This window comes from Xenopus laevis, chromosome 9_10L (genome assembly GCF_017654675.1).
Source record: "Xenopus laevis strain J_2021 chromosome 9_10L, Xenopus_laevis_v10.1, whole genome shotgun sequence".
NCBI lineage: Eukaryota > Metazoa > Chordata > Amphibia > Anura > Pipidae > Xenopus > Xenopus laevis.
This window is the reverse complement of record NC_054387.1, coordinates 61,395,335-61,423,124: the sequence shown is the minus strand read 5'-3', so window position 1 is coordinate 61,423,124 and position 27,790 is coordinate 61,395,335. Positions and strand designations below refer to the sequence as shown.

The following is a 27,790-nucleotide window of genomic DNA, read 5'->3' as shown; positions in this document are numbered from 1 at the left end:
GGTTTCCTTAGCAGCGCTGTGTCAACTAAAATATTCCCATCAGAGAGGCCAGAGCTGGAAGAAGGAAGCTTTTTTGAAACTGAGCTGTTTGTGCTCTTGGGCAATGGGTAACAAAGCATGAGACTCTCAAGACTGGCACACAACTATACCCTGGCTATTTTATCATGGTGACTGGCACTGGCAGTGACAAATGTGTTGCTTTATCCCTTGCTTGTAAACAAAATTAAGGTGAGAAGCAACCTTACATTTCATTACTTTAATTTTCAACTTAAGTTTTATTTTCGGTTCAGTACACAATTCTAATGTATTTTATTTCTGACAGTTATGTGAAAGGCTAAGTTCCTAACATTGCCTTGGACAGAAAAATGTTGGGAGGGTGTAGACAGAGACATTTTCAGTCATTTTAAAGTCACTTGTAAATGTAGTTGCTATTAAAAACAGTATCTGTCCGGCTGTTTAAGTTCTCATTACTCATATTTGTCCCCTTAAGTAATGTAGCAGAAGCTATTTGATTAGCAGAGCTGGAGGGGAATTGACTTGTTATACATTAGTTCAAGAGTCAGAACCTGAGAACAGAAAGGGAAATTAAAATGCTCCAACAGTAATTACATTTTAATATGACTTTAAAATCACTGGAAATTTTTAAATATTTTAAAAAATGTGTATTTTTCTGTACAAAAACATTGCAGAGAAACAGTAGGAAGCAAACAATGGAACACACAGAATCAAACCAATGCTTGAGACTGGAATGCTATGAACACAGGAGCTTGTAGTATAAGGGTTTTCTTAACCCCTTTTAGGCACTTGTTGTGGGAAGGTTTTGATTGTTGATGTTCTTTCTGAGTGGATAGAGGACATCAAAGGACCCATGTATCATTTCAAAATCCTGCAGCAATTTAAACATACTTTTCAAGTTATATACATACACTAAGAGTAGACCAAACACTCTGTAAAACTAGGGCCAGATGATGTTAGCAATGCGGATTTTCCACAGGTGGAGAATCCACTGCTCTGCTGCTCCCCTTGCCTTTTCAACGGCAGGCTGATTTTGATGCAAAATGTGTTTTTGGCACTGAAATCCGCCTCATCTGCCTGCACCCGAGCAAAAACATTGCTTCCAGATGCAGGCAGACCAGGAGCTGAAGAGCAGTGGGGTAGCGGATTTTCAGCCTGCTGGAGAAACGAAGGCTGAGATCTGCCATCGTCTGGCCTTGACCTAATAAGGATCGCTGCTACTTACAATGGGTATCAGTTAGAATCTGTGCCACTGTGACAGAATGATCTGTTATACAGATAGCTAGAATCTCAGCCATAAAGCAGAGCAGGACTGCTGCTTACAATGGGTATCAGTTAGGATCTGTGTCACTGTGACAGAATGCTCTGTTTTAAAGATAGCTAGAATCTCAGCCATACAGCAGAGCAAGACTGTTGATTAATATACAGTATGTTTCAGACTGGATTTTTAATTGTGTATATGTTAGTACTGGATGATTCTTTTTCTATATATAGTGACAACACAGACAGCTGTTGATGAAAACAATGTGCCAATGTGTTATCACTGCTTTGAAAATATAGTTGCAGCGACCATAATTCCAAGTACATGACTCTTTTATAGTCAACTGTGCCAAAGATGAACGAGGAGTCTTACTTGCTGTTCCTGGAGGCTATTTCACATGGAGACACTGACTCCATTGCTAAAAGTTCCACTGCTCCCTGGACCAACCCAGAGCACATTAACTTCCAACACCCAGTGACAGAGAATACTGCTCTTATAATTGCTGTGGAAAGAAACCTACCAGAGGTAACAGGCTCTTGGGCTTTGATTTAACATATTATACCCAATATGTTCTTCACCTTCATTTAATGTATATAGTGCTGATATATGTGCCTGTGCTTTATACAGTGGAACCCCCAATGAACATCAGTTGTAGATAGAAGGGCTGGGAGATGTCAAGTATAGCACAGCTAATGACTACAGCAGGGTAAATGTGAGGCATTAACTCTTTTTTTCCGTATTGTAATTTTTATTGAAGTATTCAACATGAGCAGAAATTCTGAGTAGTTAACACTGTATCGTAACATCTGCCCCATGCAGGTATTCAATGTTATGCCTAAACTGAAAAACTAGAGAGGATTCCACTAAGGTTAGTGGGAAATAGAGGAGGTAGAGAGGGAGAAGTGGGGAGGAAGAAGAGTGGGGGAGAGAAAAAAAAGGGGGGGGAGACACCAACTTACATCATCCCTACAGGGATAAAGGTTTAGATAAGTGTTTTGTATCGGTCCGTTTCTTTAAAGCTCAAACACCTCCACCAAATAGAGGTGAAAATTATATTTTGCTCCTCCATGGTCGCAGACAGCTCCTCGAAGACATAGAGCTCGTCCATTTTGGCCAGCCATTTCTTTTATAGTTGGCAATTGCCTGGATTTCCAATGTAGCAGGATGAGATATTTTGCCAGATTGAAGAGGAATGGTTCCAGGGAATTTTTAAAGCTTGAGAGAGCCTTCTCCAAGTGGAACAACATAAAGTACCCTGGCTGTCTGTCTAGAGTATAGTTTGGTATTTCTTCAGATAAAGAAATAATTTGGTCCCAGTATGTCTTTATCAGAGGGCAATCCCAGATGATGTGTAGTATTGTGCCCCTTGTCTCGAGGCATCTCCAACATAAGTCGCTAGTTTGCGAGAATATATGATGAAGTTTTGCTGGGGTCCTATACCATTTAGTGAGGATTTTATAATTCATTTGTTGGAGTCTACTGCATCTAGAGCTGCAGAGAAGTTTTAGTACAAGGTTGCCAACCTGTTCCTCCATAATATAGTGTCTAGTTCAGTATTCCAAGAGCGGATGAAATGAAGTTCCGATAAGTCTCCTACACTTTGAAGGCACTTGAAAATCATCGCTATGTTGTGTCTAGGCAGATCCATGAGAGTGCAGTATTTTTCAAACATTGTGAGTTGGCGAGATGTTTTTGCTCCTCCTAGGGTATGATAGTAGTGTGCAATCTGTGTAAATTTCAAGTGGTCTAGGGCAGTAAAGGGTTTAAGGCTATGAAGTTTTTGTTTGTTAATGAGTTCACCTTTCTCAATAAAGTGGATTCGTTTCAGATTCCCTTGTATCTGCCAGTTTTGAAAGTACCCTGGTTCCAGACTCACAGGGAAGGCCGGGTTTTTTAGGAGTGGAATAAGCGGCGACGGGTGTTCAGTTAGGTGATATGCAACCTTCAATTTGTCCCATGTCTTGAGTGTATATAACGTTAAGGGCTAGTCCACACGGGGAGATAGCGACGCGTTTGTGGTCACAGCGACAAAGCGCCGCGACAGTCGCCGCGACCGGCGCAGGCGACAGTTTTGTATGGGCGCCTATGTAAAAACGCCTGTGCTAACCACACGAGGCGATGCGCTTTTCAACAGTCGCCTGAAAATGCCTCGCCAGGCTTTTTCAGGCGACTGTTGAAAAGCGCATCGCCTCGTGTGGTTAGCACAGGCGTTTTTACATAGGCGCCCATACAAAACTGTCGCCTGCGCCGGTCGCGGCGACTGTCGCGGCGCTTTGTCGCCGCGACCGCAAACGCGTCGCTATCTCCCCGTGTGGACTAGCCCTAAGGGGTGATCCTTATATGAAAGTCTTCTGTGTACGTTATCTACCTATGGAAGATGTATGAGATATGTGCTAGTGTCCTGCTGCTCTATCTTAACCCAAATTTTATCCCCAACATGATGCGACCAATCAATAATACGGTTAAGTATTGCAGCTTGGTGGTAGTGTTCAATATTTGGAAGGCTAGTACCGCCCTTTTGGCTGGGTTTTTTTTCCCAGCCAAATAAATTTAGAGGGTAAGGCTCGTATGTTTTTAAAGTATTCGTCAGGCACTGGCATAGGTAATGCTTGGAAAATGCAGAGTAATCGCGGCAGGATATTCATTTTCACTGTATTGATCCGCCTGAACCAGGAGATGGGGTTGGTGTCCCAATTGTGGAGGTCCCTTCTAAGTTTACTTAAAAAGTAAATCCTAGGTAGGTAAATGTATGCTGTGCCCAAATATAAGGGAAAAATGGTTGTATTGTGTCTATTGTCTCTAGAGGTAAAGATATGTTCAGTGCCAAGGACTTATTAAAGTTAACTTTAAAGTTACTGAGTTTCCCAAATTCTTTTAGGAGCGAGGTGAGGCATTAACTCTTTATAGCAGTGTTGCTGATGTCCTTTTAGTTATTGGTGCTGAGAATTGAATTTCAGTAACATGTGAAGGGCCATAGGTCAGACCCCTATAACTGAGGTTGTCCTAAGAGAAACGTATGTACTCCCCCATAACAGGCACACACACTAGGGGAAATATCAGGAGATACCACAGGATGTCTGTCTTGAAATTGTTGTAGGCAGCTAGCAAACATAGGGAGAACATAAACAAAATGAATGGAGATAGCGCCGTCAGAAATAAAACAAGCACACTTGCTTTGCATGGCAAATTAGATCGATATATAAACCCTGTAATCCCTAGAGAAAAAGATGACACCTTTTCTTGAAGTTCTAAAGTAATCACTCATTGGCATTTGCAGTATTGCAAAAGGAGCGGTTTCATATACCACCCATGCCTGTAATGACCCCCAAACACTCCTATGCACAACAGTGAGCCTTCTTTACTTTGATATAACTGTTACTGAGACCGTTCTGACTGGAAGAGACTCTGCACCTCTTTAGAAGGCCCACCTTCCTGCCCCACCCAAACTACAGAATGCACCGCATGGAGTCGGGTTTGTTCCTAAAAACCATATGACAATTGTTTTATATAAAAACCTTACACTAATTCATCACCAAGTAACGACATTTCTTTGTGTTTAATTTCTTTTATATTGCTTTAGCTGGTGGCTCTGTTGTTGGATCACGGTGCTGATGTCACCCTGTGCAATGTGAATAATCAGACAGCACTTCATGTGGCTTCAGAAGGAATTCAAAGGCAGCTCCTTAATGCCGTCCACAGAAGCGCTTTTCCTCATTTGCAGCTGCTACAGGCTGCGTGGCAAGAAGACCTGGAGGCCCTACAGCAGTTACTGGTCCGTAGGCAATCATAGTGTGAGAATATGCAAGTATTCAGTTAGTCAGGCCTTAACGATGTGCATAAAAGTTGATGAAATCATGCTTTAATTAATGTAAAATTGTGCTCTTATGAGCACTTTTGCAAGTTAAAGAGTATAAATACCAGCAGATGGCTTGTTTCAAATTCATTATATTAGTAGTTTCAACTGCTAATATCTTAAACTAGAAAAAGCTGAATGGCTTGTTTTTAAAAAAAAAAAAAAAAAATTCTTATGCTGGCTCTGCTTTGGATTACAGCAGTCCTACTCCAAATGGTAGCATTCCAAAAAGATCTTGGGTATAATAAAGATATTAAAGAGGCCTGACTATCAGCAATAGGTTCATTAGAAGTAAAAACAGGCAATCTCAAATAGGTGCATATGTCTGAAGTGAAAACTGAGAACCTCTGCTATAGACTGAAGGTTTTCCGTCCATTCAAGGTTACAGAGCAGTTTCAGGACACAAACATCCGAAATGGGCAAGGCCTGACCCCTCTAATGTTAGCGCTGCGAGATGTGGACCTGTTTGACAAGCTGCTCATGAAGAATGGCTACAGGCTGCTGGCAGTTGTGCAGGAACTTCTCAATCATAATGGGTGAGTTTTTGTAGCTAATAAAACTAGAATGCAGTTTGGCCTGTGTTTGTGGGGCTAAAGAAAATCCTTGGGGGGCACGGAAGCAGGATGCTGTTCTGTAAAATGATACTGGAACACCGATGTCTTAGATCTAAACTACAGCTCCCACATGTATATAAATAAACTCTTATTGTCTATTCCTTATATTTATTACCTTTTTGGAACTATGGCGTGTATAGTAAAGAAAGATACTGCCAAGAAGTGGATGTATGGGATAGAGTATATAGTACTGTAGAGATACTGTATATCAGTCATTATAGTCAGAGCCACCATTTACTAACTCACAAAGGTTGTTGTTGATGCCCTGGGCCTAACTGCCACTATTGATGAGGAGGAGCCTCCCCCAAAATAGCTAGGGGCCAACAAACTGGACATTCCCTGTTTTAACAAGATGTTATTTTGCAGAGATCCTCGGCTTTGTGATTCTAATGGCTATTCAGCATGTCATTATGCATCAAGCATCAGAGTTCCCTTAGGCCCACAGCTACTGGATTTACTATCCATCTCTTCAGCAGGTACCAAGAAACCCTCCCTATCTTCCTGCTGCTTCTGTGGCATGCTCGTCATTTCTGTCTCTAATCATACACAATAAACTTGTGCCATGCCCTGCTTATAAAATATTTATCATAGTGACTTTGTCTGGTTTCCATTTGCTGTCCCAGACACCCTAGAAGAGACCGTCTGTGACTTTTGTCCAGATACAAAGCTGCCTTTATACAACACACCTATAGCAGTAGGAGGCCAGATGCTCACGGACATTCACAGTTGCAGCCCAGGTACAAAGGTAAGCTGCCTCGTTATTGTACATAAAGGGAAGATGCCACGGGAGATACATTTTATTTTTCTAAATATGCAATGTTTTGACATCATGGCAGATATTCTCTATTTAGATCCTAGAAAGTACAACTTTTTAGATTACAATGAAACCAGTTAAGTGTTTTTCGTTATTAGTAAATGTGATTGCTATTGAAAGCTGAAATCCACCAAGGGAAAAAAAAAATACCAATAACTTTATCATCAGTGAAATGTGCGTGAAGTTGCTTAGAATTACTTTTCTTTCATTTCTGCAAGGAAAAAAAACAAACAGTTTTTTGAGTTCCCCTTCAGTGCACTAAAGTACACAGAAGGGATGGGACAGATAAGCTGATAGTAACATCACGGTAGCTGGGGCAGGGGTTGGGAAGTGAAAGACCTGCTAGAAGGTAGTTGCAGTAATGAGAACACACTATGAGCTGCCATATTATCTTTCTATTATATCTAGGTTGAAAAGGGGAGGAAACTGTTGGTGACAGCATTACAATATGGAGTTAAACATAAGCCTTTGGGCTATGGCATTACATGTAACTGAAATAGTGTAATTTCGATGCAAGCTTTATATGTTCTACAGACTTATTTGCAAGCTGATTTTTGGGCAAATATTGGTCGCGCAGGTTCTCTCCCATACATGGGCTTAGATACTGCAGTCAGAATCTTTGGGATATAAGTAGAATCACATTGGATATACGTAGAACTTCGTCAGCACTGTTCATATTTATTCTACGAAATATATATATATATATATATCTATATACAGTGGTGTGAAAAACTATTTGCCCCCTTCCTGATTTCTTATTCTTTTGCATGTTTGTCACACAAAATGTTTCTGATCATCAAACACATTTAACTATTAGTCAAAGATAACACAAGTAAACACAAAATGCAGTTTTTAAATGAGGGTTTTTATTATTTAGGGAGAAAAGAAATCCAAACCTCTGTGAAAAAGTAATTGGCCCCTGAACCTAATAACTGGTTGGGCCACCCTTAGCAGCAATAACTGCAATCAAGCGTTTGCGATAACTTGCAACGAGTCTTTTACAGCGCTCTGGAGGAATTTTGGCCCACTCATCTTTGCAGAATTGTTGTAATTCAGCTTTATTTGAGGGTTTTCTAGCATGAACCGCCTTTTTAAGGTCATGCCACAACATCTCAATAGGATTCAGGTCAGGACTTTGACTAGGCCACTCCAAAGTCTTCATTTTGTTTTTCTTCAGCCATTCAGAGGTGGATTTGCTGGTGTGTTTTGGGTCATTGTCCTGCTGCAGCACCCAAGATCGCTTCAGCTTGAGTTGACGAACAGATGGCCGGACATTCTCCTTGAGGATTTTTTGGTAGACAGTAGTATTCATGGTTCCATCTATCACAGCAAGTCTTCCAGGTCCTGAAGCAGCAAAACAACCCCAGACCATCACACTACCACCACCATATTTTACTGTTGATATGATGTTCTTTTTCTGAAATGCTGTGTTACTTTTACGCCAGATGTAACGGGACGCACACCTTCCAAAAAGTTCAACTTTTGTCTCGTCGGTCCACAAGGTATTTTCCCAAAAGTCTTGGCAATCATTTAGATGTTTTTTAGCAAAATTGAGACGAGCCTTAATGTTCTTTTTGCTTAAAATTGGTTTCCGCCTTGGAAATCTGCCATGCAGGCCGTTTTTGCCCAGTCTCTTTCTTATGGTGGAGTCTTGAACACTGACCTTAATTGAGGCAAGTGAGGCCTGCAGTTCTTTAGATGTTGTCCTGGGGTCTTTTGTGGCCTCTCGGATGAGTTGTCTCTGCGCTCTTGGGGTAATTTTGGTTGGCCGGCCACTTCTGGGAAGGTTCACCACTGTTCCATGTTTTTGCCATTTGTGGATAATGGCTCTCACTGTGGTTCGCTGGAGTCCCAAAGCTTTAGAAATGGCTTTATAACCTTTGAAATTGAACTCAGGTGTGATAAACCACAGTTAAGCTATTTTTTAACAAGGGGGGCAATCACTTTTTCACACAGGCCCATGTAGATTTGGAGTTTTTTTTCTCCCTTAATAACGTAAACCTTCATTTAAAAACTGCATTTTGTGTTCAATTATGTTATCTTTGACTAATAGTTAACGGTTTTTGATGAGCAGAAACATTTAAGTGTGACAAACATGCAAAAGAATAAGAAATCAGGAAGGGGGCAAATAGTTTTTCACACCACTGTATATCTCTCTCTCTCTCTCTCTCTCTATATATCCACATGGGGGGAAGCATTCTATAAACTTTTTTAGGGATCCTTGAGTAGAACTATCAGTGGTAGAAATTGGAATTGTGAATGAATAATGTTTAGGTATGTTGTGCTTCCCATCTTATTTTCCAATGAAGGCTTTACCTTTAACTGTAGGAAGGATTACAGCTTTATACACATTAAAAGGCAGTACTGTCATGTTTCCATTACCTGTACTATAATCACAGTTGATTTTGAGCTCTGGGTGTGTCTGATAGGCCTGTTAAATTTCATTGCCAGGAGCACAGAACTAGCCACCTGTTCCGTGTCTAATAATCAATGGTGCATGCCTATGTGAAGACAGATGGCTGGCCTGATGCTCTAGTCATGTTCCACTACAAAAGACAGGAACAGACTTAGCACAATGGGCTGTCATGGTGGAACATGACAGAGTAGATAAGGACACCCTAAATAATAAACAAGTAAATTAATGACATCCAGAGAACTACAATTCCGATTTCTTTCAACTGGACTCTGGAATTCTGGTTGAAGGAGTCCTGAAAACTGGTTTATAGATATGATCGATATGGAGATTTGCATTATAATTAGAGTGCATACACCAAATACTACTGGAGTGCTATTGATTAACTTTCTGGTGGCAGATGAGTAGGGCTGTGTCCTACTAATGTCCAGGGCATACAGTTTCACAGTGCTCACTGCAAGATGTCCACATGTCTAGATCAATCCTCATGGAAATTCCAGTGTCCACATAACCAAAGAAGACTACTGTGATTGGGAAGAAGCTACCGCAGTCCCAAATTCAGGTAAAGAGCAAGAATATCCCTAGGCTGAGTTTTTGTTAAACAATGTTCTGTCTGGCACTAGGGTCCATTACATCTTCCACCTGTAGACAATGTGTTTGTATTGGGAATAACAAAGGCTTTTCCAAATTAGTTTACTAGCTTTAGTTCTAGTTTTGGCCCAAATTTATATCTTACCCATATACAGGCAAATGTTGGCTACCAATTTAGCTACCCTTGAGTCAACAATCAATTTGCCAAAAATTACCCCCTCGCCTATTGATATTTGATACCTTTTTTCAGAGGTCAAACTGAAAACTGTATATATTCCACAGCTGATAGGTCTGCCAAGCCCTCAGCGATCTCATCCTTGGCCTGAGGGATGAGCCACCAATGCAGCGGCCTAACAGAGTAACAGTTTTTTTAGGCTTTTAGGCAGAGAGCCCAGAATACTCAGCACCTGCCCTTCGATACATATGTATACGCAAAGAGACAGTTGTAACTATTTAAGATAAAAACAAATATTTTTTGTCTCTTTTTCCATTTTTCAAATGATGGGAGGTATGGGCTAACCTAACCAAACTTTAAGGTCAATTCATTTCATGCCCATTTATTTTCATACTGCCCTTGATAAAATACAGTGTAAAGCATGCATATTTCTTCCTTATTTTACAGATGAAGTAGTTTATTCAAGCCTTCAACAAGCCAAAACTCTTCATGATATGGAAAGAGTGACCGAAGCTCCAGGAATGTAAGCACAATATTTCACTAGGTCATATGTTTTCTTAAACCATTTAATTAATTCAAGACATAAGTGCATAGAACTAGATACAACAAGGTCCAGTTTTATAGTTTTTAGTTTTAGTCCCATTTTATTGTGGGGAGGTCAGAGACCACCAAAAGGTAAACTCCTTAAAATAAAAGGAGACGAGAAATAAAGTTAACTACAATTAAGAGGAAGCAACAGCTGGAAATATCAATATGTTTTTATTCATCTTGTTGGAAATTTGTGATATTTAAGGATAGTTTGTCCTTGCATGCCATGCCCTGTTCACAGTGTTGTGAAGGCTGCAGTGGGGAGCAAATAATAAAAAGGTTTTGGACCACATGGGTGGGGTTTTTCAATGGTTCACTTCTCAAAACTGACTTTTATCCTTAGGATGTTTCCTGTTGTATTTGATGAACAGTTGTGTGCACGCACCATGAAGGATTATTGCACACAATTTAAGCAACTATAGAAAAAATTTCTATCCTGCTGCCATATCTAATAGTATTTATTGCAAACTTACTGCTGAATAGATGTTGTTTTGTTTACAATGCAGATTAAAGGCCTCATTGGCTGGACTCTGGACTTCCAACTCTTTGCCAAATGACGTCACCTTTACACGGCACACATCACTGCCACCTTTACCTCTGAGGAATGATGAACATGCAACACAGATGGATGGTTTGGGCCTTTGTCACTCTTCTCGCTCTGAGCCCAACATCTCAGCATCGCTCCGAGGAGCAGATCTGCTAAGAGACATTAAAGGCATAAGGCAGCACATAAAACAAAGTAATGCCTGCTCAGTTGTGTGGCCAAGCCCTTTAATGAAAAGGAAAATTAAGTTTTGATTTATTAATGTGCATGCTTTATATGTGAAATTTGTTTTGCGTTTGTTATGGTACACGCAATTATAAAAGTTTAAAAGGCGTTCCATAACCATATAAAGGCTGCACGCTGAGTTATACAGAGAATACTCATGTATTGAAAGGGATAATGTACCCCCTACTGTAAATAAGGATATTAGAAGTCACTGAGTTCATAGGTAGTCAGAGTGTATATATAGTCAGTGATCTCCCAGGTAACTTTATTTCCTCCTATGCGCCATGACTATGTATAATTTATGATATTTTTACAGGTTATTTCTCTTACACATTACATTGATATTAACTTCCCTCTGACAACAAAGAGGAGATTCAAAAACATAATTGGACTGCAGAAAAAAATGCAAAGAATATGTTTATATGTTATTATACAAAAAAATCATTCTATATGAGTTATGCACAAAATATTTGTATTCTTACTTACTTTTATTTTTTTTTTTAAGGATTAACTTCACCAAGAAGTTATAAGGTAAGGCAACATAGTTTACATCAAGCAAAAAAAAAACTTAAAGGGGCTGTTTACCTTTAAATACATTTTTGTATGATGTACAGAGATATATTCTGAGCCAATTTGTAATTGGTCATTTTTTTTGCAATTTACCCTAGCAATCAGGTGGTTGAAGCAGAGACTGGAATATGAATATGAGAAAATTCATGAAAAGCGCCAGTACAAATAGTTGCAGCCTCATGGAGCAATAGTTTTTGACTGCCTGGATCAATGACCCCCCCCATTTCAAAGCTGATAAGAGTCGGAAGAAGTGAATTTCAATAACTATAAAAAAATATATAATTGTGAAGACCAACTGAAAAGTTGCCACTGGTCATAACCTACTAAAAGTTCATTGAAAGGTTAACGACCCCTTTAAGTATTTATAATGTACGATACCTGGCCTGCATTATGAACAGCAACCTGTGATCATATATGGTCTTTATTTTGTATTTTTGTACAGGCATGTATTTTTGAATTAGAAATGGAGTGCCTGACTCAAGTTTGCCACTATACATTATACTAATATGTCCAAGTTATGAATGCAGAAAATGTTATGCAGTTCTTTTTTTGGTCAATACAGCGACTTGTTTGTGTTGTTTGTAGCCTTGTCCATTGCTGTGCCATTCTCCTCGAGCAGTCAAGCTTACGCCACTGGTGACGGACAAGCCAAAAGGAAAAGCAGGAAATGACATTTCAGCAAATGACCTTATTTTGTTGCCAAATTCTGATGCCTTTCCTAAATCAGCACCCCATCGACTTTCCAAAGGAGACAAATACATAACTATTAGTCCATCTCCAGCCTTACAGAATGCTGGGGAACAAGTTTTGTCTAAAAATCACATTTATCTCAGCATGGATGAAAGTTTCATCATTTCAGAAGGAGAGCAAGACAAATCAGAGACAAATAGAAAGGCCGAAGGGAATAGAACTGCAAAAATACTCAATATCTTCCAGAAAGGATCAACTGATGTTCATCATGAAAGGACAAAAAGACATGAAGTGGAGATTAACCAGTCTTCGCAATGGGACAATATTTTTAATGAAAATTTAAGCCAACATGATAACTTTGTAGGAAAAACTTTCTCTGCAGACCTGATAATTGCCACATCCAGTGAAAAAATGGAAAATGTATCAGAAATTAAAGAGGATATTGATAATAATAAAACAACCCTTGAGGACAAGGAAACTGGTAACTCACTGCAGACATCTCAAGATGGACACTTACCTCTTGCACATATTACATTCTCCGAGCGAGGGCCACAAAGCCACAATGCTAAGACTCCGCTTAAACAGTTTCTCATGAAACGAAAGACCACTTTATGTGGCGTTCCTCACAATGTCAACCACAGCTTTAATGTCATTGCTCAGAAAGAAAATCAGAAGGAAAAGAAAAACAGAAAAAATAGGACAAAGTCCGCTTCTGATGCCCCACTGAAGCAAAAACAAAAATCTCTCTCTGTTAACAAGAACATGAACATTAAGAGCGTTCCACTTCCTCCTCTGGAATTAACTGGTTCAACCAAAAGGTTAAGAACCCCTCAGAAAGTCCTCCATACACATCTACCTGGGTCAGATAAAGGTGTCGAAAGATCTAACACTCAGTTATCAATATGTCCAAAAAAAATAAACAATTCCCTAGTTGTCAAGAACCACCATCCTTTAACTAGGGCAAATACAGCACCAGATTTTACAAGTATCACCTACCATGACATTTTCAAGAAAATAGAGGCAAATAATGAAGGTCCAGATATATATGAAATGGTTGTGATGCCATTTTATCCTCAAACTGGAGATGCAGTAAGAGTGGCCAGTTCTGTTTGTAGAGATTCACACTCAGCCATGTCTAAGAAAGGCTCTGCTGTTAAAGTTACACGGTCTCCTTCTACTAATAACTCCAACAGGAGAAGGAAACCAAAACGACCCAACTCTAAAAGCAAGAGATGTGATTCTAGCTCAAGCCAAAAGCATAAGACGTTAGCTGCAAAGGATGAGGATAGTGTCACTGAACAGAAAGAGGAGCATGAACTAATTGTCATTTCAGGAAAGGACTGGCAGATCATAGAAAAGAGTAAAGATATGCTTGATAGTAGAGACACAGTGGCTGAGGTCTTGGAACCCTTGGGAAAAAATATTTATCATGCAGACCTATCTATAATAAAAGAGGCAACCACAGAAAATTCACTCTATACAAGCAGTACTTTTTGTGAACATCAGCTGAGGGGATCTGGAGAAATTAATCAAAATCACATTGCTGCAGAGTTAGTTATACAGGTGCACCCACCTAAATCAGCCCAATCTACAGACAGTAGCAAATGGCAAGCAAACAGCTACACTACTCAACAACTCGAGGATCACACAGTTGATAATATTGGTGGTGTAGCCATGCTTTCATGTGAAAACAAGAATACTACTCAAAGGGAAACCATAGAAGGTGGTACAGAAAATATATATGGTGTTTCCAAGAGCCTTTCCACAAATTGTGACATTGAGCAGCTGACTGATGATTTGATTCTTTCTCTAGTAGAAAATCTCTTATCTATTGATGAAAGAGAGTCTCACGACTCCATAAAGTCTTGCAACACAGACACTGATGATGAAATAATGAACAACCATGATCAGAAGTGCCAAACTACCAGCCTCAACAAGGTACTATTTAAGTTTCACCTTGATATAATGTTGTAACTGGTATTAAACTAGTGGGATTTATTAGCTTTCTTAAAGGGCACCAATCATGACCAAAATCATTTACTAAGTAAATACACTATGTGAAAGTTCAAGAAATCTGATTTTAAAACAGTTAGAATTGTTTGTATAATGTAAATGATCAGCTCACTATTCCTTCTGCAAGATCTCCCCTATCTCCCCTGCAGTTCTAGCTGAGGCAGCCATCTTGGATTTCACTGGCTCCTCCTACCTATATCTTCCCAGCCAACTGTAGCTCTGAAATCTCACACATGCTCAGTTGAAATTCCTTGCTTGCTTATCAACCCTTCTAAGCTATTTTCAATAGCTGTGTTAGCTGCTGTTCAGTAGTGCTGCCGCCTGCTGGAAGTTAGTGTGTGCCCTTCATTTGCATAATAACATCACCAGCAGGGGACAAGATAGGGAAATCTCGTGATACTTCTAGTGGAGGAGTTTACTTAAACAAGGCATTCTGGGTAGAATACTCAAAGCAGTGTTACAATCTGAGCATGCTCCTGAAATTTGCATATTAGAGTCTCTGTTATAGTCACATATGGCCTCCCTCAGTGAAAGAACCCATTTGACAAAGTAAGGGATTTTTTTAAAACCTGCAGTTTTTTCAAAAAACTATATATGTAGTTTGATTAAACCTGTTTAGCTTGTTTGTACTGGTCAGATTGTTAATATGTGTTTGATTTTGGCTGCGATAGGTGCCCTTTAAGAACACAGGTTTCCGGACAATGAGTACAGAACTTTTTTACTATAAATTTAGGAACCACCCAGTACAAAGCCAAAGGTCAGATATTTTAGAACTTCCAATGTTTGATAGGGACATCTTAGGGCTTACTAGAGAACCTGATATTTAAGAATTGATAGGAATTATCCTACAGTGGGGCCTGAAAGGGATTGCAATGGTTTGGCCACACTTCCCCATGGTTAGGAAGGGGAGGGACATAGACCAGATATAAAGGACTAACTGGGGTGAGGGGAAGAATTGATCAGCCTATATGTAGAACTTTGGTTGTGCAAGTATTCACTTTACACATAACTGCTGCAATAGTGAATGCATAACCATGTCACTGAGAAATAATTAGGCTGATGCAAAGTGGAAAGTGGGGGAGGAGGATATAAAGAAAGACAATATACAGAGTATTGCAAGGAAACATGTTCATAGTGAAACCATTGACCTTAGCCCATTTGCATTAGCCCTACTTGCACCTGAGTAAATTAACCACTATTTTGCTACCACTAAGCCTTGTACAGTACCACCATCTGGCAAAAGAGATAAACATTATGAGAAACCCAACCAGCTTATCATTTAAGATAAAAGGCCCGACACTTGGGATATGGATATGCTAACCCTGAAGGAACTTCACTCATTGGCGAGTCCTTGTGGAAATGAAATGCAACATTTGTATGAATATTACTATATTTTGTCAAATTAAATGACAGAGCCAACTATTTTCTTCACTTTTATTAACTGGAAGATTCCTTTGTACTAGCTTTCCAAACTGACCAATACAAAATTGTGTCATTCCTACTCAAAACTACACAAACTGGCAAGGTCTACTCAAATATCTTTATTTCCCCCCAATTATTTCCACTCACCTGCAGTGGTAAGAAAATCTCACTGAAAACTATTTTTATAGTTCCCCCTCCCTCAACCGGAGAAATAAAATCCCTGTCGTAAGTGGCAACGATGTGTTTTAATGAGAGAATGTGCTGTACCTGAAAACTGGCCCATGAATATCAACACTGACCTGATTCAGCTTGACAGAGAACAAAGATATTTCTTTCCTCTGAAAAAAACATAAGTGTTGAGTTCTTCCGAAACAGTGAAAAAAAATTACATTAAAAAAATAAATTATTGATAGATTTCTTCTCTGTGGTTTAGTATAAAAAAACGAAATTAAAAAATCAAAAACAATTGCCAGAAAGCTGTGTTCATTAGAGGCATCTTCTTCCAATCTAGTGATCCACAAGGAGCAGCGGCTTCTTTCCATCTGAGGTAAATCCACAGAGAAAGGGCGGAAACCTCCGCTATGTTTCTTCTATTCACATCACGTCTTTTGGTGACATGACCACTATAAGAAATGGGGTAGAAAAGGCAAAACTGTAAGGGTAGTCCACACTTCTCTGCAATGTTTGGAAGCGATAGTGGTTAAGTAAACCAGCAATTTCTATATCTAGTTACACACTTATCACACTTTAGCTAACCACCATTATTACTGTGATCTGTTTCAACAGTGTAACAAGTCTGCAAGTTTCAATACTAGCCACAACTCCAACCTCGCTGAGAACTCCATCAATAGTTCTTTCCCTTGGACCAAAGGAGAAGTCTTGGGAAAAGGAGCCTATGGAACGGTAACATTTCACTTTGGAATCTTCCCCAGCAGCACAGTTTCAACTCTTATATTTTAAACTCCCTTACCCTAACCTTTAACCCTTGTACATGACATCATAATTTTTGGCAGTTAGATATTCCTATCTCTAAGTACTCACACAGGAACAAGCTTGTTGGGTCAGGTAGAAAAAAAGAATTGAACACAACTATTTTCCCATTACAATTGCTCCTTCTATTACTGCATGACTGAGATGTTAGCAGCAGGTAAAAAAAAGTTATTTAAAAAATCTTTTACACTTTCCCTGCCAAGCACATAATTGCAAAGCAATACCAAGAATGTATCAACAGCAGCAGCTACAGAGCCAATGTGCGTGCATTCTACATAGGCAGAGGGCCCTGGGTACCAGCTCCAGGGGTCTTTGTGATTGGGATCAATCCTTGGAGGGTAGCATCCAAATATCAAACAGCAGACACGTGACAATTAGGTGTCTTGCCTTCCTGCAAGCTTCTCTAGTCCTTAGCAGCATAGATATCATTAACAGCCATTTCAGTAAAGTTGCCTGCATGGAAACCTGACTGAAAGTGGTCAAAAAGATGGTTGGTATGCAAGAAGTTAAGCAAACAGCTCAGAAAATCCATTAGATTAATATTAGGTTTATGAGGGTAAATGAGTTGAGAGAAGTAGGATTGTTTAGCCTGAAAGAGAGCAGTGTTACAGCAATAGCTGAAAATTGTAGTGGAGAAAGTCAGGAAGTGTGTTGGGTTTTCTTCACAGTCATTCAGATGAGCAAGTACAGAATTGAACTGTTTAGTGGTGTTTAACCAGAGTCTGGGATTGGGTCTTAAGGCAGAGAGGAGAATGAAGATCCTGGGAGGAAGTCAGAGAGGTGTTGTATTTGTAGACACCTCAGGGTGAGAGGAGAAAGGTTGAGGAGAGTGGAAGATTGATTGTGAATGCCAAAGATGGTAATATGGTGGGGTGCAGCTTTCTCCACAATACTATTTTTGTTATAGGAGGTGTTATGTCATGAGAAAGTGAGAATTCGATTAAACAGTAGTCAGAGAGTGGCAAGGGGATAGCCAAACAAGGCAGTGCCCATCCACTCACCTAATGACAAATGATTGAATAATACTTCAGGCCTATGGAGACCTTATGGCAGAGGGCCACTTTAACACTCCAATGTAGTCCTCATCTGAAGGGATTTTTTTAGACCCATAGAAATCTGATGGTCGGGCTTTTGGGAAGCGCTCATACATGGGCCAAAAAGATGCATACTCTGCAACTTTATTAGCCCATGTATGGCCACCTTTATACCAGAAAAAGGGCTCATTACGTGCTAGATGTATTGCTATAAACAACAACACTACTCTGTAGGCTCAAACGATGCCCTGCGATCAATGGTACCAGTAATGAACCTGTTCCAAATGTATTGGTTTCAGGTGTACTGTGGTCTCACAAGCCAAGGAGAACTGATTGCCGCTAAGCAAGTTGTGCTGGATTCTTTTGACCCAGTTACAGCACAAAAGGAGTATAAGAAGCTACAGGAAGAGGTGGACCTCCTGAAAGCCCTGGACCATGTGAACATTGTTGGTTACTTGGGCACCTGCCGTGAGCATAACATGGTTACCATCTTTATGGAGTTTGTGCCAGGTGGTTCAATCTCTAGTATATTAAGACGTTTTGGGCCATTACAAGAGACAGTATTTATCAAATACACAAAGCAAATTTTGCAAGGTATCACCTACCTTCACAGTAACAGGGTCATCCACAGAGACATTAAAGGGAACAATGTTATGCTAATGCCCAATGGAATCATAAAGTTAATTGACTTTGGATGTGCAAAACGATTGACTTACTTGAACAAAAGCGGTACTCAAAGTGAAATGTTACGGTCTATGCACGGCACCCCTTATTGGATGGCACCAGAAGTGATTACAGAGTCCGGCCATGGAAAAAAGTCTGACATATGGAGCCTGGGCTGCACAGTGTTTGAGATGGCAACAGGAAAGCCACCCCTGGCCCATATGCACAAAATGGCAGCCATGTTTTACATAGGAGCCGAGAGGGGACTTATGCCAACTCTCCCTGATCATTTTTCGAAAAACGCAAGAGACTTTTTAAATCTCTGCTTAACCAGGTACGTGATAAACACCATTAGATAGAACATCTTCTAAATGGAATCTGAATTGCACAATTTAATGGTACAAATAGAACTGGACCCACACAGAGATTTTAGGCCAGTCCAACCCTGTTGATGAAGCTATGTTATCCATAAGAAACTAGTGACATGTAGCATTAGTCTCTATGAGCAGTCTAGAGCAGACTTATAGAGCTTACTAGGTCTTTTTCCATCACGCTGGTTTACACCACCTTCCCCTAGATCACAGCTGAATGGAAAAAAAACCTTTTTACTTGGGCCCAAGCTGGAAAGAGACAGGCCCCTGTACCATGATCAGTAATAAGTAGTTGGTTACTAAGGTGGGTTCCAGTAGCAGGGTGTAGGTGATGCAGCAGCAGCCTAAGAAACAACCCTTCCAAGTAGATTCACCTATCTAGATATATACTTTATAGGCTATGGCACACAAGGTATTTTAATTGCTCATCATTTCCATCTAGTTTTGGGATTACAGCAGCAGACCTAGTGTTGCCGGCCAATATTCAACTGCATATAGCTACCGTAACCCCTATGTTATACATGTAACCTATAGCTTGTTGGTCATAGCTACAAAGAAACATCTGTACTGACTGTACTTACAAAAAGTTGCAGCTATGGTGGTGGTAGATTCTCAGGCGGTTGTTCAGAACCTTCGTGGAAACCTACAAAACAATTCAATTAACTGTGATATTTTAAGAAACATTACACATTCATAGAAATAAGTAAAGGTCTCAAAAGAAATAAATCTCAGATAAGACTTAAGTTGACAATGTCCCTTTACAGATGCAAAGTCAGACTTTCAGACTACTGTAGGGCATGCATTGGCCTCTCCCAACATAACATGCTTTCTGCTTTATTACAAACACAACTTTGCAAAAATATTCTCTTAGTACATCTCCAACAATGTGTTGCCTGCCCATTCTGTAATTTAAGGTCCATATATTAGGCTGATATTGGTATGTGTGAATGTAGAAATGGCATTTTTCTTCAAGCAAGATATCCAGAACTGTCAGATGTCCAGGATTGTCTGGGAGTCACATGGTTTTATATGCTGGGAGAAACAGAGGCAATATCATGGCATATTTGGATGTGGCTGGGTTGAACCTGGCCATGGCCGAAGGCCTTTTGGAAATTGCCTTTGGGAGGCTGACATCTCTCAACACATTTGCGTCAATCAGTTTCCCTTTGGGTAAATAACACCACGGGGCACATTTACTAAACTCGAGTGAAGGATTCAAAGTTTTTTTTTTGGGTACTTCGAACCATCGAATAGGCTACTTCGACCACGAATTGAACGATTCAAACTAAAAATCGTTTGACTATTTGACCTTTTGATAGTCGAAGTACTGTCTCTTTAAAAAAAACTTCGACTACCTAATTCGGCACTTTAAACCTACCAAGCATCAATGTTAGCCTATGGGGACCTTCCCCATAAGCTGTCTAAGCTGTTTTTGCTTGAAGGAAAATCCTTCAATCGATGCATTAAATTCCTTCGAATCGTTCGATCGAAGGATTTAATCGTTCGATTGAAGGATTTAATCGTTCGATCGAAGGATTTTTTTTTCTTTCGGTAAATCCTTCGACTTCGATGGTCGAATATCGAGGGTTAATTAAGTGCCCCTACATGTATTGTCTTGGTCAGATAGGGGTGGTTTAGTCCCAATGATCTCTACAGACCAGGGAAAGAAATCTTTAAAAAAAAAAATTATGGAGCAGAAGGTTACCCAGGAAATAAAAAAGAACAAACTACACCACTTAACATAAAAGCCAAGACACATAATACGATATAAACTTCAAGAACAATGTGACAGAAAACTGTTTATAACCACACACATTTTAAACAGTAACCTCTCGTACATATAAATACACATATACAGAGAAGGAATGCACTGGGCACACAGTAAGCTGTACCCTCATACTGTACTGTCTAAGGTCTGCAGCACAGCAGGCATTTTCACCACTGGCAGAGAAAGGCTGGTCACCACTTGGGCTGCCTTCCATAGACTTGAGTGGCAACTGCATGTCACCATCACTGTCAGGTGGAATTTAAATCAACCATTCATTTCAATGGCAGTTAGCTCAATTTGGGGGTTTTCCACCAGTGTAGCAAATGTGGGGTGTGTGCCATGGGCCAAAGGGAAATATATAACTGCACCCAGCCAGATGAATAAATACAAATATACCGGGAAGCAGGATAAAGTAGTAGTCTGTACTTAAAAACTCACAGCCTTCATTTTTAATAAGAGATTCTTAAAAATGGTGATACTGACCAACACATGGTCAACCCCCAAGAGCTTAGTAGACCCAAAACATTTAACATTGGAATGCTAAATTTACTGGGTGGTAGTAATCACAACATGAAAGTGCTGCTGGCACCAAACTGCATGGCTTTTTTGTATGACATGGTCTGCAAATGTACCCATAAAAAGCAGAGGTCACCATATATAATAAGATGCACGAAGTTTGTCTGGGAGCAGTAACCAATAGAAACGTATAAGACATTTGTTTTTAAAGGGTTTGTTCACCTTAAAATTAACTTTTAGAAGGAAGTAGGGAGTTATGAGACAATTTGCAATTGTTTTTTTATTTTTTATTAATTGTAGTTCGAGTTATTTAGCTTTTAATACAGCAGCTCTCCAGTTTGCAATTTCAGCAGTCTAGTTGTTAGGGTCCAAAATACCCTAGCAACCATGCATTATTTTGAATAAGAAACTCAATTATGAATAGGAGAGGGTCTAAATAGAAAGAAGAGTAATAAAAAGTAGCAATAACAATGTGTAGCCTTGCAGAGCATTTGTTTTTAGATGGGTCAGTGCACCCATTGTAAAGCTAAAAATGCTTAGAAGGTGGCAAATAATTCAAAAACTATAAAAAAAAATAAAAACCAGTTTAAAAGTTGCTTAGAATTAACCATTCATATATAGTTGAATGAAAAGATGAACCACCCCTTTAAAAAGTTGACTATTAAATGCTACCTGCTGATTGTCTGCCACGACCAATAGGAACTGGCATATTTGGTTACAACTTTCTTTTAACTATTTAATCTTTCCCTATTGCATGGAACACCACAGGGATCAAGAGGAACGACCTTCAGCAGAGCAACTCTTGGGCCACCCATTTATAAAGAAGAGAACATGAAAATTCTACATACTGAGAACATTTCTTCAACATATCTGTGTCACATAAAATGTAGAAGTAACATTTGTAATAAAGATGGGTAAATAAGTTTGTATTTGTTTCCTTATCCAAGAACCATGTCACGTCTGTCATACAGGAACAACATGGCTTAGCTGGGGTTTTAGGTTTATAGCCTGGCTGTTAGCATTAGTGTCTTTACCAACCAGAAAGACAAATTGCAAGATCATTTGTTGTGTTTGATTTCAGTTAAGTTCCTCGAAACCCACCCTCTTGTGATCCACAAATCACACATTTATGTCACATGGGGCCTGACAGCAGTACCCCCGTTGACTCCCTTTAGGTGTCCCTGGCTGCCTCGGGTAGGGTTCTCGCCTTATGGCTAAAACACGTGTTTGGCTATTGTCACATGGAGCATTTTGTCTGCCATGGCTATCCAGTGGAAAACCAATAGTAGTCAGCAGCAGACAAAATGCCTCTGTCCTCCATAGGACGGGTTATCCAGAATGCTTAAGACCTGGGGTTTTCTAGATAAAGAAAATTTGGCGTATCATACTAATAAGTCTACTAAAAAAATAATTTAAAGGAGAAGGAAAGTCATACTGCACTTGGGAGTCCGCTGTTTTGTTCAACTTTGCATGCGTTTGCCCCGGAAAAATTTGAAGCAAGAAGCCGGAAGAGGATCGCTCCATGGTGCTCACTGGTATAACCCCGCGCCGGTGCAGTTTTCTGTTGATAGGAGCACCGGCCTGGGGTTTAAGGTAAGCCAATACAATCACTTGGGTGTGCCTCACATTTGGCACCTCCAAGTGCAGGATGACTTTTCTTCTCCTTTAAATTAGGGAATTTAGGATTCGGTCAAGATTTGGCCTTTTTCAGCAGGATTCAGACAAATCGTTGTGCCTGGCTGAACTAAATCCTAATTTGCATATGGAAATTAGGGGTTGGGAAGGGAAACCACGTGACTTTTATCATAAGGAAGTAAAACATTTTTCCTTTCCTGCCCGTAATTTTCATATGCAAATTAGGATTAGAATTTGCTTCTGTAATCAGCCAAATCTTTCATGAAGGATTTGGCTGAATCCCAAATAGTGGATTCAGTCCATCTCTAATTTAAATAATTATCATTAAATCAATCCATTTGGACGGTTTTGCCTCCATTTAGGATTACTTAAATCTTAGTATGGATCAAATACAAGGTACTATTCTATTAATTACAGAGAAAAAGAAAAAACATTATTTAAAGGAGAAGGAAAGGCTGGAGACACTTGGGGGTGCCAAACATTAGGCACCCCCAAGTGATTGTAGCGACTTACCAAAAACCCAGGGCCGGTGCTCCTATCAGGAGAAATCTGCACCGGTCCCGGGTTATAGGAGCGAGCACCACGGAGATATCTACTTCCGTCTTTGCGCAGCTGCGCATTTCCCCGGACTGACGCATGCGCATTTGAACGAAAAAGCCGACTTTAAAGGTAAAGTTCGGCTTTTAGTTCTAATGCGCATGTGCAGCTGCGCGAAGACGGAAGTAGATCTCTCCATGGTGCTCGCTCCTATAACCCAGGGCCAGTGCAGATTTCTCCCGATAGGAGCATCGGCCCTGGGTTTTTGGTAAGTCGCTACAATCACTTGGGGGTGCCTAACGTTTGGCACCCCCAAGTGTCTCCAGCCTTTCCTTCTCCTTTAACCATTTTTATTTTATTTGATAACAATTGAGTCTATGGGAGATAGCTTTCCTATAATTCAGAGCTTTAGGCATAATGGGTTTCCAGATAACAGATCCTATACCTGTATAAGCTTCATCTCATACAAACAAGCTTTACAAACATAAAATATAGCAATCTTCTTCATGCAGGAGTTAGAATTTAATGGCTTCCTTTTGCACCTAGAAGATATCTTAGAACGGACTCTTTCAAAATAACCAACCCCTAATATAAATTCTTAATTTAGGGTTGATTATTTTGAAATGGTCAATTCCAATACATATTCAAGGCCAAAATAGACCTTCAAAATCAAAATTTGGCCCCCAACATTTGAAGACAATGAAGTAGGGATGCACCGCATCCACTATTTTGGATTCGGCCGAACCCCTGAATCCTTTGCGAAAGATTTGGCCAAATACCGAACCGAGTCCTAATTTGCATATGCAAATTAGGGATGGGAAGGGGGAAATTTTTTACTTACTTGTTTTCTGACAAAGTCACGTGATTTCCCTCCCTATCCACAATTTGCATATGCAAATTAGGATTCGGTTCGGCCAAAAGGATTCAGCTGAATCCTGCCGAAAAAGGCCGAATCCTGGCCCAATCCCGAATCGAATCCTGGATTTGGTGCATCCCTAGAATGAAGAGACACAGCTGATAGTGGGATTGTAATGAGTAACCGTTGTTTCAGAAAATGCCACAGAAGTTTAATTGATTATATTCACAAATGTTCTTATCAGATAAAGCTTGAATTCATTTTTTTGGCCAATACGGTTTTGCCGACCAAAATGAAATGTAGCTACCGTTTCAAATTTATTATATTAGCAGCTTAAAAATTTTCAATATCTTAAACTGCACCCCACAAAAAGTTCATGTAAATGACAAATTTGCTCAGAACAATTATATTCATTTGTTTTGAATCAAGTTTATATTTCCTTTAGGAATGGCTGGTATATATTATGGATACACTGAATCTGGGACTCAAATCCAAGTATTTTTGTTGGACAAATCTTAAAGGAGAACTAAAGTTTAACTAAAGAAGTAGGCTAGAAATGTTGTACATTAGGTTTTGGGCTTGGGTCACAATATAAGGATAATTAGTAATTAATACATAGCAGCACAGAAACCAGTGCAATTAGCATTAGAATTAAATAATCTGCCCTGTAGCCTCATTTTATACTACAGGCCAACCTCGTTTTCTGGTTGATAATTTGCGACAACCTCTAAGTTTAGCTGCTCAGAGTCCACTGAGCATGAGTGTTGTTGCTATCAGGAAGCGGAAATTTTACACTGGTGCAATAAATTTGGTTTATAAAATATGACATTTATAGCCAGATTCATTTTTAGGGTTTACTTTTCAGTGTGTAGCCAAACCAAATCCAAAACTCTCAAATGAAGGTGACGTCAAAGTGACGTTTTTGCTATATTTTAAATTTGTTCTCAAATTTCATTATGCAAACTTGGTTACGATTAATCATGGCATCTAACAATTACGGATTTGGTGCATCCTTAGTTTGAGCATTATATATACATACAAGCACACGAATATTCAGGACTTGTAATTATTTGAATAAAAGATCTTAAGTAGGGATGCACCGAATCCACTTTTTTGGATTCGGGCAAACCCCCGAATCCTTCACGAAAGATTCGGCCGAATACCGAACCAAATTCAAATTTGAATATGCAAATTAGGGGTGGGAAGGGGAAAATATTTTTTACTTCCTTGTTTTCTGATAGTCACACAATTTTCCTCCCCACCCCTAATTTGCATATGCAAATTAGGATTTGGATTCAGTTCGGCCGGGCAGAAGGATTAGGCCGAATCCTGCTGAAAAAGGCAGAATCCTGGACTCGATGCATCCCTAATGTTAAGGCTGGTCTTTAGCTTACAGGAGTGAAATTTGACAGATGGTTCTGCTTGATGCATACGCTGGTGTAAAAAAAGTGATTCCTAAATGCCTAAAAAATGCCTACACCATCCCCATGTGTTATTCTATGTATAGGAGGAACCAACATGGCTACTAGCAAGAACATACATTTTTATGACAATTATCGGCACATTCTAACATACAAAACAAAGAAAAGCACACCTTCGTAGCTATACATCACTTACCTTATGGATCTGTGCCAGACAGAATGTACATATCTCTAGTGTTAAGCTGTTAATGGTTTTACACTGAGCAGGTTCTGGATACAGGGCCCATATTCACAGCGAGAAGAGATATTCCCATGGACACATTTATTATTACAAGGGAAGATTAAAGGACATGTAAAGTCTATTTCACTGGGGTTGCTAAAAAAATTGGCACCCCCTTTAACCCTCCCCCTGTGAAATAAATTGCAACATGTTTTCCTGAGGCCGGTCATCCTGTTAGGAGAAAACTGCAACAGCTTGAGCAAAAAAACTCTCATCAATGTGACAACATTTTATCTTATATTCCTACCTGTGTCTCAGGTGAAAATGCATGCACAGTAGAGTAAACATGGCGAGACCTGCTCTACTGAGCATTTGCCAAAATCTTAAGGAAAAAGATCTAAGGCAAGGGGATGCCGGTGCAGCAGATACGTTTTTCCATGGGCCAGTTAAGTTCTCTCATAACAGGAGCACCGGCACAAAGAAAAACGTAGCAATCTACTTCACTGGGGGAAGCAAAAACATTTTGGCATCCCCCGTGAAATAAATTTACATGTTCTAACCATACCTTGTGGTGCTCACAGTACTGCATATGAATTCTCTGTATATCTGCAGTATACATTTGGGTACGAGTTGCAATACAGTTTGCCTTAGACAGTATGAGGGCATAGCTTATTATGCAAAGAGCTCATTCCTTCAGTTGCTCAGGAGGTCTCTGGTGGGGAAAAGCAAATGAGCTCCATGGTAGGGGACTAGATGGCTGTAATTCCATGGAAATCACTTATTAGCCAACGGTCATTTAGAAACATAAGCATTTACAAGCAATACAGAGGACCCGAGTTCACAGGCAACTGGAAATAGGCACGGGTAAGGAAAGAGGCAGAGCAGAATTATAAGAAATGCAAACATGCAATGCTATAGCTAGATCTATGAAACGAACAGCATATTAACAGGCATATTTCACCTTTAAAAGGGATGGGACTTCAAAGGATCACTACAAAACTGCAGGTAGGTGTGCACTGCGGGTTAGCCGATGACCTTATACTCACCCACATGGTGGGGCTGATTGTAAGCAAGTTTCCAACATACATTCTGTAAAAATGTCAGATATTTATAAATGTAATTGCTATTGAAAGCAGTGTCCTTTCTTATTCTCCCCACTTTTCCTGTTTGGTTCAAGAAATAACAAAACTCGTACATTTTTCCAATAAAAACAACAGGCAAAAAAATATGCATGTCTGTACCACTGACAGAATGCTCTGTTATACAGATAGCTAGAATCTCGGCCATAAAGCAGGACAGGACTGTTGCTTACAATGGGTATCAGATAGGATCTGTGCCCTGTGACAGAATGCTCTGTTACAGTGATGTGTGGGTCAAATTTTCCTCAACCCACACCGGCCCTGTGGATTTCGGGCCAGCTAGGGTTGCCACCTGGCTGGTATTTTACAGGCCTGGACGGTAAAAAATGATGGTTGATCCCAATGTTATTAATAGGGTAAAAAGATAAATATATAGGAAGGCCGGTATTTTTTTCCCTAGGGCATTAGCATTCATTTGCTTTTAGACACCAATACATACTTCAGCTTTATCTTTTGATGACAACATTCCTTCGACTGTTTCATTTAAAGGACCAGTAACATCAAATTTTTTTTTTCAAAATTATAGACCAAGGCAAATAAAATTTAAAATTGCAAAGCCTTTATTAAGAGATAACTAACCAAAACTCCACTGCCGTTCCTCTTCTAAAACGGCGAAAGGGCAACCATCCATGCAGCGGTGTTTGATTTCTCCTCCCTGGCTATTCTAGTGACAGTATGTGAAGAAGACTGAGGTCCGCTCTGCAGCTCTTCCCCTATTCCCAGCAGCAGCAGGTACTGGGAGAGCCGAACCACTTGCTCCCCGTCGATGTGCCCATCTGAGTGTGCCTGGGGCTGGCAGTCCCCGCTGCTGCAGGAGAAGGCGGAGGAGCCATGCAGGCACGTGCTGATTTT

The 27,790-nt window shown here is 39.9% G+C and overlaps 2 protein-coding genes across 2 annotated transcripts in view; one reads left to right on the top strand and one right to left on the bottom strand.

The window, feature by feature from the left end:
- The first annotated feature begins 5 nt into the window (after positions 1–5).
- On the top strand, positions 6–22,042 carry map3k19.L (mitogen-activated protein kinase kinase kinase 19 L homeolog). The gene is made up of 14 exons (XM_018235683.2): positions 6–228; positions 1,616–1,801; positions 4,857–5,048; positions 5,511–5,665; positions 6,110–6,219; positions 6,367–6,488; positions 9,448–9,532; positions 10,184–10,259; positions 10,831–11,063; positions 11,599–11,624; positions 12,249–14,291; positions 16,575–16,691; positions 18,112–18,809; positions 21,899–22,042. Exons 2-14 carry the CDS (start codon positions 1,631–1,633, stop codon positions 21,963–21,965), a joined length of 4,095 nt encoding a protein of 1,364 aa, XP_018091172.1. The 5' UTR covers positions 6–228; positions 1,616–1,630; the 3' UTR covers positions 21,966–22,042.
- Positions 16,015–27,790, bottom strand: part of ccnt2.L (cyclin T2 L homeolog) — a 31,629-nt gene continuing 19,853 nt past the window's right edge. The window contains exons 10-11 of the mRNA XM_018235686.2: positions 19,428–19,489; positions 16,015–16,411 (exon numbers count right to left, since the gene is read on the bottom strand). Of these exons, the coding sequence (XP_018091175.1) occupies positions 19,440–19,489 (50 nt within the window). The 3' untranslated portion in view covers positions 16,015–16,411; positions 19,428–19,439. The remainder of the gene's footprint in view (positions 16,412–19,427; positions 19,490–27,790) is intronic.

Excerpts from the sequence above, each read along its gene's own strand:
- map3k19.L (XM_018235683.2), top strand. The coding sequence starts at position 1,631 with ATGAACGAGGAGTCTTACTTGCTGTTCCTGGAGGCTATTTCACATGGA. Across the intron at positions 6,220-6,366 it reads ACTATCCATCTCTTCAGCAG|ACACCCTAGAAGAGACCGTC; the intron begins GTACCAAGAAAC and ends TTGCTGTCCCAG. Across the intron at positions 11,625-12,248 it reads CTTCACCAAGAAGTTATAAG|CCTTGTCCATTGCTGTGCCA; the intron begins GTAAGGCAACAT and ends TGTTGTTTGTAG.